General features: G+C 44.5%; 1 protein-coding gene across 1 annotated transcript; it reads left to right on the plus strand.

Moving 5' to 3' along the window:
• The first annotated feature begins 239 nt into the window (after positions 1 to 239).
• LOC111147308 (paternally expressed 10) lies at positions 240 to 10136 on the plus strand. Its single transcript, XM_022503287.1, is given in 3 exon segments — positions 240 to 249; positions 6831 to 8035; positions 8038 to 10136. Coding segments are annotated over 3 exon segments (2382 nt in total). The 5' UTR covers positions 240 to 244; the 3' UTR covers positions 9210 to 10136.
• Positions 10137 to 15318: the final 5182 nt, after the last annotated feature.

The following is a 15318-nucleotide window of genomic DNA, read 5'->3' on the forward strand; positions in this document are numbered from 1 at the left end:
TATAAGGCTCCCAGTCGGCGCTCCCGGTACACGCGCTTCAACTTCGGTTGGTGTGTGTCGAAGAAACCTGACTGCGACCTGGGGAGAACAGCGAAGAGGGTCCACCGAGCCTCGAGAAAGGTCCGCTGAGCGGGCTCGCGTCCGGAGCCACTCCGGGCTGCAGAGCACCCAGCGGAACCCACGCCTGGCGCAGGTGTGGGACCCCGTCCTCCTGTCTTCGCAGAGGAGTCCTCGCGTGGTGAGTATGCGGTGAGGATGTTTCTTTTATTAAGATCACATTCCTTCCCTGTCCTTTTCGGGAGCTGCGGGAGATGGAGTAGTGCCCCTGAATGTCTCCACGCAAATCTTGTCACGCCTTCACTGGCAGAACCCCAAAACAGAGTGGAGAAACCAAGCCTTCAGGGCTCTGATTTCCAGGACTCAAGTCCAGATAAGGGCTGTAGACAGACATGAGCTGCGGACAGACATGAGCTGCAGACGGACATGAGCTACAGACCAATCTGCAATTTGCTCTTCAAAAGCGCTACATAGTGATAGGCGCTACAAACTAATTGGCGCTTCAATGCGCTATAAACGGATAAGCGCTTCAAATGCGCTATAGATGGATGGGCGCTTCAACAGCGCTACAAACTGATGGGTGCTTCAATGCGCTACAAACTGATAAGCGCGTCAAATGCGCTATAGATGCACGGGCGCTTCAATTGCGCTACAAACTGATGGGCGCTTCAATGCGCTACAAACCATTATGAACTGCAGCAGTATATGAGCTGCAGACTGATGACTGATTTGCGCTTTAAATGCGCTACAAAATCTGAGCTGCAGCAGATGAGCGCTACAAGAATGATACCACTAGCACTACAACAGCGCTTCATTGTGCTCCAAGGCACGGGAACTGCAGAGGTACATGAGCTGCAGAGAATTTATACCTAAAACGCGCTACAAAGTACTAACAGCTGCAGAGGTATACAAGCTGCACTGTTTTGCGCTACAAAGAAACCAGCTGTAAAGGGGCAAGAGCTGCAGAGTAAGATTACTCTGTCTTCTTAGTGGGGGACCCCACCCTTTGTCTCTAACACACCTTTTGGAATGGCTCCCACTATGTTTTTCTGCAGGACGGTTGTCTGCATGATGGTGCTGTTAGACAAAATGGAGCCCCGGGCAAAAATTAGTGTTTAACATTCTGCCCACACCATTCCACCTATAGCTGTGGAGTGGAGGGGCGCTGACTTGAGTGCAAAAGGGAATCTTTTGGTGGTGGCAGAGCGGGCTGCCTTGCCTAGTGGTGCTGGATCGAAGTGGCGGTGTAGTTGTAAAGGTGGCGCGAATTGGCGTCCAGCAACAGTTTGTGGAAACTGTTGGTTTGCTTAGTTTGGGGGGGCTGTTGGATCTGGGGGTGATCGCGCTGTTGCATGAAATGAATCTGGCTGGGGAGGCTGGTGGGAGGGGTTTGGGGAGGGGGTTCCTAGGAGAGGCAAACAGCCAGTCTCAGACCTGCCCCGCCCATTCTAGCGCGCCTTCTCTGCAGTATCCGCTCGGAGCGTGCTTAGCGCCTCCCAGCGCCTACTCAGAGCGCGCCTCCTCCGCAGCGCGCCTTCCTAGAGCGCGCCTTCTAGACACTTTCTCCCCAGCCCCGCCTCTCCCTGAGCCCCCTCCTCTGTGGTGGCTCCCACAGACCTCACCTCTCCCTGAGCCCGCCTCCTCTGAGGCCGCCCCCTCAGGCCCCGCCTCTCCCCGAGCCCGCCTCCAATGAGGCCGCTCTCCCCAAGCCCCGCCTCTCCTTGAGCCCGCCTCCTCTGAGGCGGCTCCCCTAAACCCCATCTCTCCCTGAGCCCGCCTCCTCTGAGGCCGCTCCCCCAAACCCCGCCTCTCCCTGGGCCCGCCTCCTCTGAGGCCGCTCCCTCAGACCCCGCCTCTCCTGAGCCTGCCTCCTCTGAGGCTGCTCTTCCAGACCCCGCCTCTCCCTGAGCCCTCCTCCTCTGAGGTGGGTCCCCTCAGAACCCCCACCTCCTCCTGAACCCGCCTCCTTTGAGGCGATACCCCCAGAAAGCGCCCCTCCCTAGGCCCACCTCCTCTGAGGTGGCTTGCCCAGACATTGCATCTCCAAAGCTTGGCCCCTCCCTGAGCCCGCCTCTTCCGAGGTGGCCTATGGCCCCGCCTCCCAGAGCCTTCTTGCGCGTGCGCAGTGTGAGCCCCCCGCACCTCCCTACAGCCCACGTCCTCTGCGCCTGCGCGCCTTCACTGCTTTCACGGCCTGAGCCTGGCTGCACAGCCCCTCCCTCCTGCAGTTTCTTGGCAGCGCGGATTTTGCTTTTTATCCATTAGTGTCTAATAAATATAAGAATAATAAATAAAAACAATTAGCAGCAACGCTAATTATACCTGGGATTTATAAGCATTTTTTACAAGTGCTTTGTATATTAAGTAATATAATTCCACAATTTAAACTTCTGATGGTGGGTTATGAAAAGTGCTTCTGAGCAGACATGACTGGTGCCCTAAGGGCAATCCAGCTAAATGTTTTTACTACAAATGAAATTAAATTGTTTTAAATACTTTCACACTTAAGGGTTTTTAGAGACACTAATGGACATTTGTGGTGGCTTACTGAAATCAGATTCTTTGGTGGACAGAAAATAAGGAACAACTTTTGAACTGTGCTTCATAGGAGTGGTTTATTGGTACTGTTGGCTTGGTCTTGAGGCAAGGATGAGGTGTTTATCTGTGTGCCTGTGAAGCTGGGGTTTTTTTTCCCCTTTGGAACTCTAGGGGATTAGCCCTGGCTAACTTGCCTACATATTTATTAATTGTGCCTGGCACATGGTAGGCATTCATTAAATATGTTTTAAATGACCAGAGTGAATTGGCTTATTCAGTGCCTTCTTTGGAGTCTGCAGGGGTTTCCTGGTTTGTTTTCTATGGTGTTTGCTGTCCTGGAATGTCCCAGGCATTGCTTGCTTGCGTTATCTCTCACACTTAACAGGATGAAAAAAAAAAGTGCGTTTTTAAACTCCAGTAATGTAAGCTGTAATTATAAGACAAAACTATATTTAAGATATTCAAAATAATTAGCTTTTTAAAAATAAAAAGCAAAAGCTAATTATTTAAATTTGGGGTGAATGGAATACTTAATGGTGGTACGTAATTGTCATATTTGAAATTTGTGTAATGTAACATCAACATTACAAAATATAGATTGGAGGGTTTTAGCTGGCATTATAAAACATACATATAAAACAAATTGATGCCTTACCTCCAGTTAGATATACTACGTTTATGTTTCTAACTAAAGGAAGAAATTTTAAAACCTGGTTTCCTATATTATAAGCCATGAGCCGGGACTTTAACTCCCAAATATCTGTCATCTCCCCCCAACAAGTATATAATTTATATATTTTACATATTTATATTTAGAGTAATTACAGCTTTCAATTACTCCCCAGGCCCACCTTGCTACCCTAACCCCCACCCCCTTTGGAAATTTGGTATCTTCTTTTGCATTCTTTTAAAGTTCAAAACAATGGTAAAAATGTGCATATTAATATAATTTGCATTTCACAAATAACACACAAGGTACTAAAAAGGAAATTGGGTTTGAAAATGTAAGGCAATTAAGAGTTGATTAATGAAGTGTCATTTTCTAATGAGATATTTAATGTGAAATGGTTTTTGGCTACTGTTACTCTTTGGTGTGTTTGGGGAATAGAAGTTTTTAGAAGTAGTCATGAAGAGTCAAAGATTAATCAAATGTATTTAAATCCTATATAGATTAACACGAATTTTTTTTTTTCCATGTCTAAAGGTGACATCTGTCCCATGGGCTTGGCTCTATGCTGTGCGTCCTTTCAGGTTTTAGGAATGGGGCTCTTGACCTCACCTCTGCAGTCCAGCCCCTAGTAAGGGGGGGTTGAAGGAGCCAGAGTTCTGTAATTCAAATAAAGTCACACTGCTCCTGTTTCCAAGTTAACTGGTGCTTTAGTTACTATTTAAATATTTTAAAACTTTATTTACACTGAATGTTAACCTGCCTGCCCACTATCCTACCATTTTTAAAGATTAAACTATTCTTGTCTGGGCAGTTATCTCCTTTAGGACTTGGAGTCCCATCCCAAAATTAAAAATCCCATGGGTGGGTACCTGATGCGTGATCTCGGTAAGGGTCAGAGGTCTCAAACTGGTGAACTTGCAGGTCAGATAAGGTCCTTAATTTGACCAGCACTGAATTAAAAATTTGTTAAAGAATTCAGTGTCTTTGGGAGGGGACATGCATCCCCAAATTACATAGTCACAGCCCCCGTCTTATTGTCTTAACTCCAGTTTCTTCTCACTTTTATGTTATCTTCCTGTCTACCAAAAGCATTTGAATTTTAAACACTTACTGATCTTCTGATTCCCTAAACAATACAATGATTGTTTGCTGATTTCTGAACATGTTGTTATACCTGTCCTATTATTGTGTTTTGCAGATGTTAAAACCTTCAGACTTGGGCCTCAATAAAGCACACCCCAGTGACTGTGATTGACATGTAGGTTGTTAACTTTCATGACCTGGGTCAGGCAGCCCCAGGCCATGCTCTGAATGCCTTTCCAGAAGTCTTCTCTCTAAGTTTTCAAACTATTAATGTCTAGATGACAAAAGTGGCACCTGAGTCACCTGACTTATGCTTATTAGTTGTTTTTAATGGGACATTAAAACTTTTAATAAATGGGATGTTTCTTAAATAAAATTTTTTATTAAGTAATTAATTTTATTTTATTAAATATTTATTAAATAAAAATAAAACTTTTTGATAAATAAAAATTGCACTATTTTGTGACCTTTTGAGTGTCACTAATACAATTATCTTTAAGGAGTTAGAAATGAAACAGTGTCACAGGTTATGATTTATTTTCTAAACTTTCAGTCTATTTAGAATATTTTATCTCGAATGCCAATTAAAATGGCACAGTAATTCTGTTCCTTAAAGACTCTGCTTGCTGTATAGCCACTCCAAGGACAGAGCAGAGCATAAAGTGGCTGGGGGTAGGGGGAGTGGGGATGCAGGGGAAGGGCCTAAAAGATTATGAGGGGTTTCAAGGAAGGAGGAGAAAGGGGTATTTCTCTATAGCTAGAGACAAGGGTGAAGTGTACAGGCATCATGTTTGATTACCATTACCTTTTTTTTCCCCTTATACCCTACTGATTGAAATATTAGGTGTTTTTCACCTAACTTCTTTGAATAACACGTTTATCTTTGTGATTTTTAATTAATATAATCAATTTAGTGTCCCATTTTTGCCTTGATGGGTCAGAGAGGAATAGGTGGCCAGGACTGCCAAGTTAAAATTTGGTGAACAAGCAGTCTGCCCGCTTTCTAAGTTATGTTTTTAAACTTTGGAGCACTTTCTTAAAGTTTTCCAAATATGAGAATTTAATGCTCATTTAAAAATTATTAAAAAGTTAAAATAAATTACTATAAATGCATTTAACCCTCTTTTAAAGAAGTACATAGGCACTGTTGTATGATTTATTGTATGTGTGATTTATTGTCCCCATACCCATAATTAAGACCTTTAATCCCCAACCCCCCAAACTCCCCCCAACTCCCCCATATAGCTACTCACCACCTAGCAAGGGGTACAGCCCTGTCCTGCTCTAAATTACAAACTTTTGGGTGGGACTGTGCTAACAAAAACTTGTTTAAAAAAAACACCAAAAGTTGCAAACTGATGACCTGCAAATCAAATGAGGCCCTGGGTTTGGCCAACAGTGTATCCAAAATAAATTAATGTCTTTAGGTGGGAAATGCGTGGCTAGGTTGCCATAATTGCAGCCCCTCCCTGTTTTAATTTTAGCCTCTTTACACAGAAAGTTACCTTCCTTATTAATAACTTTATTAATATTAGCTAACAGTTGTTGAATATTCAGTGCTTTACTTACATTATTTAATTAAATCTGTATTATAAGTTTGAGGTGTACTGTTATTGGGTGTCTTGGAACGTCTCATTTTACAGCCCAGCTCTTCCTGGGGGGCATCAATTGACATTTGTGGATTGACTGCATAATAAGGAGGGAAACTGCTCAGTGCCACTTCTGTCCCATAGGGAATTCTCTTTGGGAAATCAGACTATGATTAGATTATGGTTGGATTTAGACAATCCTGTGGTCTCTGTGACAGTTGTTAATGTTGATAACGACTTGGCACCCTCCTTGGAGGTAGTGTCTATATTGATGAATATAGGCATTGTGATTCTAATCCCCCCACCCTTTTTTTTTGGCTCCCTCTTGGCTGGAATATTAGCTATTTCTCAGGTAACTTGTCTAGTAACAATTATCCTTCTGGCTTTACCTGCGTGTTTTTATTTGGTCTCCATCTTTGACTTGCAAGTTTCTTGCCATGCTCTCTTGGTACAAAACTGTTGTTTACAATGTCTCAGCGTTCTTTTATAGTTAGGGAAGGTAAACTTGCTGTTGATATAGTTATGTATTACTGAATACATAATAAACAGGTGACATTTGAGGAGGAAAAGGTCATTTGGACATGAAAAAGTAGGATGCTTTTGTTATCTATTGCCTTAATTGATTAACTTCTTTCTCCCTTTTGCAAGCTTTGTGTTTGTTTATTAATTATTAATGTAAGCAAGTAGAACAAAGAGATACTTTAAATACTCATGTATTTAAAGTATTTTAGGGGATACTTTAAATACTCATGTATTTAAAGTATTTTAGGGGATACTTTAAATACTCATGTATTTAAAGTATTTTAGTGGCTACTTTAAAATGCTAAAGTGTTTTTTGAAATGTGCTGCTTTGAATGTGTATGTTAAATTTATACTTTTATCTTTGTTTACAGAAACAAAAAGCTTTTGAAAACAAAAAGAAGAAAGGGTGGAAGAGGAGGCCAGGATCCGGGCCTCCATCCCCACAGGAGCGAAGCTACATCTGGGAGGTCTCCTCCCACTCCAGCTCTCACCCTGGGGCCCGACTGCCCACCTCCTCCTCCTCCTCCTCCCCCCAACGGCCCCTCCTCCTCCTCTTCCTCTTGCTCCTCCTCCTCTTCCTCTTCTTCCTCCTCACGCAGCGCCCAAAGGGGCCAGTACATCCCCAACCTGGCCGAACGAAGGCGGGACGATCTCTCTGAAGAGATCAACAACCTCCGAGAGAAGGTCATGAAGCAGTCCGAGGAGAACAACAACCTGCAGAACCAGGTGCAGAAGCTCACAGAGGAGAACACCTCCCTCCGTGAGCAAGTGGAGCCCCCCACTCAGGATGAGGAGGATGACCTCGAGCTCCGCGGTGCTGCGGCGGCGGCTGCCCCACCCACTCCCCTAGAGGAAGAGTGCCCAGATGACCTTCCTGAGAAGTTCGACGGCAACCCAGACATGCTGGTTCCTTTCATGGCGCAGTGCCAGCTCTTCATGGAGAAAAGCACCAGAGATTTCTCAGTCGACCGCGTCCGCGTCTGCTTCGTGACCAGCATGATGACCGGCCGCGCCGCCCGCTGGGCCTCCGCGAAGCTGGAGCGATCCCACTACCTGATGCACAACTACCCAGCCTTCATGACTGAAATGAAGCACGTCTTCGAAGACCCCCAGAGGCGAGAGGCCGCCAAACGCAAGATCAGACGTCTGCGCCAGGGCATGGGGTCGGTCATCGACTACTCCAACGCCTTCCAGATGATTGCGCAGGACCTGGATTGGAACGAGCCTGCCCTGATCGACCAGTACCACGAGGGCCTCAGCGACCACATTCAGGCAGAACTGTCCCGCCTCGAAGTGGCCAAGTCTCTGTCGGCGCTGATCGGCCAGTGCATCCACATCGAGAGAAGGCTGGCCAGAGCGGCCGCCGCTCGCAAGCCGCGCTCCCCGCCGCGCGCGCTGGTGTTGCCGCACATCACGAGCCACCACCAGGTAGATCCCACCGAGCCCGTGGGAGGCGCCCGCATGCGCCTGACCCAGGAGGAGAAAGAAAGACGCAGAAAGCTGAACCTCTGCCTCTACTGCGGAAATGGAGGTCACTACGCCGACAACTGTCCTGCCAAGGCCTCAAAGGCTTCGCCGGCGGGAAACTCCCCGGCCCCGCTGTAGAGGGACCTTCAGCGACCGGGCCAGAATTAATAAGGTCCCCACAAGATGATGCTTCATCTCCACACTTGCAAGTGATGCTCCAGATTCATCTCCCGGGCAGACACACCCTGTTCGTCCGAGCCATGATCGATTCTGGTGCTTCTGGCAACTTCATCGATCACGAATATGTTGCCCAAAATGGAATTCCTCTGAGGGTCAAGGACTGGCCGATACTGGTAGAAGCGATTGATGGACGCCCCATAGCATCGGGCCCAGTTGTCCACGAAACGCACGACCTGATAGTCGACCTGGGAGATCACCGCGAGGTGCTGTCATTCGATGTGACTCAGTCTCCGTTCTTCCCCGTCGTCCTCGGGGTGCGCTGGCTGAGCACACACGATCCCAACATCACATGGAGCACCCGATCGATCGTCTTTGATTCTGAATATTGCCGATACCACTGCCGGATGTATTCCCCAATACCTCCGTCGCTCCCACCACCGGCACAGCCGTCGTTTTACTACCCGGTGGATGGATACAGAGTCTACCAGCCAGTGAGGTATTACTATGTCCAGAATGTGTACACTCCAGTGGACGAAAACGTCTACCCGGATCACCGCGTGGTTGACCCTACCATCGAAATGATACCTGGAGCGCACAGTATTCCCAGCGGACACGTGTACTCACTGTCCGAACCCGAAATGGCAGCCCTGCGAGATTTTGTGGCCAGAAACGTGAAAGACGGGCTGATTACTCCAACAATCGCCCCGAATGGAGCCCAAGTTCTCCAGGTGAAGAGGGGATGGAAACTGCAAGTCTCCTACGACTGCCGAGCTCCCAACAGCTTCACCATTCAGAATCAGTATCCTCGACTGTCTATTCCAAATTTGGATGACCAGGCTCACCTGGCAACGTACACTGAATACGTACCTCAACTACCTGGATACCAGACGTACCCCACATACACCACGTACCCGACCTACCCAGTAGGATTCGCCTGGTACCCAGTGGGGCGAGATGGACATGGACGATCGCTCTATGTCCCCGTGATGATCACCTGGAACCCACATTGGTACCGCCAGCCGCCGGTACCCCAGTATCCGCCGCCGCAGCCGCCGCCGCCTCCTCCGCCGCCGCCGCCGCCGCCATCTTACAGCACCATGTAGACACTTGTCATGTCCTTCAGGATCTCTACCCTCAGATTTACTCCTGCTCAGCTTCTCAATCAGTGACTGTGTGCTAAACTCGGCTACTGCATCTTCAGGCCAACCTGAGGCACAGCCCTCTCTGAAATGGCTACGGAAAGATCAGGGCCACCCTGGACTGGCACACATCCTAAAAAAGCACCAAAAGACCTCCACCATTTTCTGAGAGCGACAGAATATTTGCCAACACATTTTATCTCTCAGTTTTCCACCTTAACTGCCAGTTTAACTAAAATTCTTGACAAGTTTACTTCCCAGCGAATCCTGGAAGCCTGGGTTTTACCTGCTGAAACCTCTGTCACCATCTAAATTAATAGGCTGCCAGATTCCACGTTTAACATTTACAGAGAAGCTGATGCAAACACAGGAGATGCTGATTTCTTTGTGGAGGGGGAGATGAGGAGGAGGAGGACATGACTTTTCTTGCAGTCTCGGTACTCTCTTTACATCACTGGAGGACCGACGCCTTATTAAGGAAGCCAGAATTGTTGGTGCAGTGTAAAACGGCTTCCGTGATCTTTTTGCTGCACCCTTAGAAACTTCACCATCTTCAAACTCTGCATTCATGGTTCCGTTAATTCTCAAGGAGCAGCAATTCGACCGGTTCTCCCAGGAGCAGGCAAAACCCCTGCAACAGAAACACCTCAGGCCTCAGAAGGAAGTGCTCTCTCAGAAGGGACTCTTGCATGTTTAGAGTGTGCCTTCACACCCTGGTGCAAATCTCATGTACCCAAGAACTCTGGCTTTCTCACAACACCTTACCATCATCATGCCAGTAATGGCTTCCACAAAAAAGTTAAACCTGGTAACCAGAGACTGTTGGTGGCTCCAAGTATGTTAGATGTTTATGAGGCGTGACTACCTTGCAGTCCCGTACCCAACTCTTAAGAGACTCTGAGTTAATGTTACCAACTTGTCCTGGTTCTTCGGAAGAAAGTTCAGGAGTATTGTTAATTGGCTGGAAGAGGATCACCTGAAGTGTTGGAAGCATCTCTCCATGCGTCTGCCTCCATATACATCTGGGCATTTCATCATCAGTCCCCTCACTAGACTGTAGCATTAGGATGCTTAGAGAGGGGACATGAATTTAGCACCCAGACCCACACTCCTATGCCTGCGAGGGTTATCTTTGAAGAAGAGGACTTGGGGCACTGGACACTGTCTTGAAGATACGGACTTCTTTAGTGAACTTTAAATCCAGAGGGTAGCCTGATGGGTAACCTCACTTTAAAAGGATCAGAGTTCACACAGTGAAAAGGGGTCCCCTCTAGAGGATGGAGATGAAAAGAAGCTGCCAATGAATGAAAGGCCTCAAAGCAACTCAAATGACTCAAAGCAACAGACAACACAAGCATTGTCTTCAGTCCAGAGACGACCTCTAGTCTCCTGGATGCTTTGTGCTAACCTGGGACTGCCTGACTTCTTTAGCCTGGTCTTTTGCTACTACCTTGAACTGTCTAATCTCTCTCTTTCTGTTTAATTCTTTACTGCTACCATTATCCCTGCTGCAGGATTTGTGTCATCTTTCCTGCCTGGTTGCTGAGACTCCATTTTGCTGCCACGCACGGAGGAGAAAGAGGCAGGCTTCAAGGGGCTTGTGTCTCAGTACACAACCTCCGATTGCCAAAACACAGTTTGAGCAGTAGACAACATGGTATAGATTTCAAATTGCGTATCATGAAGAGGAGTCTAATGGTGAAGTTTCATTTTTCATCCACATCACCTTTCACCCATTCATTATCCCCCACCCTTATTCTTGCATGTTTAAAATACTTAAAAGTTTTAGCTATAGGTTACTAGTGTCTTTTAACAGTGTTTTAAAGTGGTGACTGCTTTCAGAAGTTATTTCCATTGAATTACAAAGTACTATCCCATTCTTATTGTTAAACTAATTAAAATTGATACGTAACATAGTATAAAATTTTTCTTAACTGTGAACTTCTCTTACAACACTGTGAATGAGAGGCTCCTCAGAGCTGGAGTATTGGTGTAACAGTTCATCCCGTTCTTCTTCAATCTGCTAGGTTAATGTCATATGTGACGTCAATTTTATCAATTGGGCCTTTAAAAAAAAAAATCACACAAAAAGATCTACAAATTCAAAAAAGATACCTAATTGGCTGTTTAATTCTAAATGACTTCCCCACTCCCCGCGCCCCGCCCCCACTTTTTTTTTTTTCCTTCAATGGAATCCGAAAGCTTGTCAGTCACTCATGTGTTTTAGAGTAATTACCTTTAAAATGGTGCGTTTGTGCTTCTGGACTATTTTGAAGCGTCACTTCAGTTTACCTCAAATCAACCCATCATCCATACATTTGAATTCAAGTTGTTTTGTGTCAAATTTACAGTTCTCACTTGATCTTCAAGCTGCAGAGGGCCTAGAAATAGGTCATTGTCTGCGGCCCTGGCATGAGCACACGGACATTTGCCATCACTGCAAGCAGAGTCTGGAGATGTCCACCAACGACAGCAGCGGTCAGGGAAAGCATGGTTTGTGTGGGTCAGCGACGCATGGACGAAGACCCTGACGCACATTTGGCTGTTTAGTAAAGCTTGTGAAAAACTGTTGGCAGTGTGTTCTATGCTTTATTGCTATATATACTATCTATAAATGTAGGTGTTAAGGATAAGTAATTTCAAATTTATTCTATAGTATCGGAATTTAATAAGTTTCCTTTCACTGAATTTATTTTATTGTTGTTGATTATGTTAATTGGATACTTTAACTTTCTTTTGGCATTTTTTCCACAAAATCCCTTTATTCATAAGAAAGGAAGGAGCAAAGAAATTAAATCTCTAAGGGAGTTAGAAAGGGAGCAAAATAAAGCATAAAGGACATATATCAAAACATCAGAATTATTAAAGCCAGTATTCAACCTTTTTGAAACAAATTGGCAACTTTGATTGACTTTTGACCCAAATTATTGGTGTTAATTAAATCAAGGAAGAAGGTATGAGCTCCCGTTGTTAGGCAAACCTGGAGAGAATGAGTGAAGGCGTCGTGCAAAGATCTTGAAATGGAGGAAGTTTACATACATCTCTGAAGGGTCAATTTAGTTTGAGCAATGAGGTATTTGTACTTGATGCTGGAAAATGAAGAATTAGTTTGATTCAATCATGTGAGGTGACGTAAGGAACTTGCAGGTGCACAAAGTAAAGAGGGGCACATCTACATGGTGCAGTGTGGATTTGTGTTTAAGTTTGCAGGTACCTCTTGGGCTCCTGAATTGATCTGCCTGTCATCCACCACAGACATCGAACGTCAGCTACAGTTCCAAGATTGGCAACAGAGAACACTCTGCTGGAAAGACCTGGGAAGAAATGAAGGACCACCTGCCAAGACGAAGAGCTGGGTGGGAACCATGCTGCATTTTCATCGAAAGAATGAACATCTAGTGGGACTGAAAGTTCTTTGTTGTTTCAGATTGTAGAATGTGATTGATGGAATTGGTCTGTGGAAATTGCATTGTTTTTATTTCTTTATGTAATCAGTTTAAGTAATAGGGGGTATATATAATCGTAAGTATTTTAGGGTGGGAGGGACTATTAAGTAATCAAGTAGGTGGGGTTAGTTTAAAAGTTAGCATGATATAGAGTTATCTAATACATAATAAGTGGACATGTGTACTTACTTGTGATCCTTTACCCTATGATTGCTACCCTTAAAGATTTCAAATAGACTCAGAGGGAACTGCAGGGAGATCAAACTGTTTAGGGCAAATTGGACATGGATAAAACTCTAGTGGGAAAAAGTTCAAAGGTGATTGAATAAATAATTTAACTTTGCCCTGGGTATTAAGTCCAGGGCTCCAGATTGTGAGCAAAGACTTTGGAGAGTTACAGGATGAGGAGATAGATGTTCTTTGACTCGCTGGAATGAAATTGATAATGAAGGATGGTAAATATTCATGGAAGTTACAGAAAAGTGATGAATAAGAACCCTGTCAGTGGTCCTCCTACCTATCCCTGCCTTTTCTCCCTACCCCTACCACCTCCCTACCCTTCCCCATTTTATTGCTGTATTTCTCTCTATTTACTAATATTGTATTGATGTTATAATAAAAATTCAATTAATAAAGATTTAGTGGTTAAGTGCAAACTGTGTTCTGATCATTTCAGCGTCATCCACCAACATCAAAGGAACAGGGTGGGGGGAGGAAGGTGGGGTTGTAGTAGTGAGGGTGGGGTGGTGGGGAGGGTGGGGGGAGAAGGGAGGGAGGGGCGAGCAAGGAGGGGGGGATAAGGGGGAGGGGGGAGGAAGGCAGGGAGAGGGAAGGGTGGAGCAATGGGGGTGGGAGAGTGGGGGGAAGAGGGGAGAAAGGGTGGAGCAATAGGGGTGGAGCAGTGGGGAGGGTCTGGGAGTCTAAAGGGAGGGTGGGGTAAGTTCGGAAGTGGGGGGTGGTATAAAGAACATATCAAACAACTGAGTATCCATTATCCAAAATATTCCAGGGATCAACTAAATTACTCCTGGCTTCAAAACTACATATAAAAACAAAGCAACACAATTAATTCTCTATTGATAAAATATAAAATCCTTAAGATGCAAAACCTTAACATATGAAATAAAGCCACATAATTAATAGTGGTTCTATTGACATAATTAAAAAAAACTTTAATATCAATCCTTCATGGCCTACTTGATATTTATTAATAGAAAGATTATCAAATCATTAGTAAGGGCTGAAAGGAAGACATACTACTGAAGTAAGATGGTGATGTGCTGGAAATGAGCATGTGGATTTTCAAAATACCAATTAACACTAAAAGAATGATCATGAAAGTTATATGAAGAAAAGTGACAAAATGTGGGGTCTGTGGGGCACTCATCATATATCTCAAAACATAATGACATCAGAGCAGTAATAGGTTGCATATAGAAAACTTGAAGAGGGGACTTTAATGTGCCAGTTTCAAAGAGTTGCTGGATTCATATGATATAGTGGTCACATAAACACGATAGTTTATTGGGAATGGCATGTAGAAGATGGTGACTAAATGGAAAGAGGTAGAGCTAATGATGAAAACACACAATTAAAAATCATCTCCCCTGGGAAGCAGGCGACCCTGGCTAGTTGTTCATTCAGCCCAGAGTACATAAACTTCCACAGGTGTACGGAGTGGTGGGTGAAATTGGGGAAATTGGGAGTGGGGGCACAACCAAATGCCTCTCAAATGCCTGCATGGGGAGTTACTTGTAATTTAAACAATATGGTGAAAAGCTATCAACCAAATCACTTTGAAAAAAAAAAAGGAAATATCCTATGCATCCCTGTTTTGCGACACCTAGGCTCCTCCCCATCCTGACCCCCACCTCTCTCCATAAACCATGTGATTAAACAAAGCTTGGGGGAAACAAAAAGGTTCTGAGTCTCCAGTTTGTATTAAATTAGATTATGCAACTGGATCACAAGGGTAGTCTAGAACATTAAACTTATTTTGTACAGCAATGGCAATATTTGTTAAAATCCATGAACAGTTTTACAAAAGAAGTGGCTTCCTAGAGAGATAACAACTGTTTTGTAGCTGTACAAATTACATAAAGAATCCCTCTTATCCAGCATAGTTGAGGCCAATAATTAATCAAAACAATTGTTTAAAATGAGAACTACACTATTTAACTTAAAACACATAAATATACTTTATTTTCGTAAATATTCTATCATTGGTCAATTTTTTTTTTTTTTTTTAAGAGAGAGAGTATGAGTTGGGGGAGCAGTAGGAGGGGGAGGGGAGGGGCAGAGAGAGAGAACCTTGGGCTCCATGCCCAGCATGGAGCCTGATACAGGGCTCAATCTCATGACCCTGAGGTCACGACCTGAGCTGAAGTTAAGAGGCGGACACTTAATGACTGAGCCACCCAAGTACCCTGGTCAATCCTGAGAAAGATCTATGTTTCACTGATTGAAGCTCTTACTTTCTTGAATAAATTATATTAGTAATATAAAATAAGTTACACAACAATGGGAAAATATACAACTTCTAAAAACACATAAAAGTAATTAAATGTGGGTGTTAAGAAGAATCACTTTTGACACATACATCAAGAAATACACTAATAAATTCCGGA

Source organism: Enhydra lutris, unplaced genomic scaffold, assembly GCF_002288905.1.
Source record: "Enhydra lutris kenyoni isolate GAN:26980312 unplaced genomic scaffold, ASM228890v2 scaffoldscaffold16, whole genome shotgun sequence".
Classification (NCBI taxonomy): domain Eukaryota; kingdom Metazoa; phylum Chordata; class Mammalia; order Carnivora; family Mustelidae; genus Enhydra; species Enhydra lutris.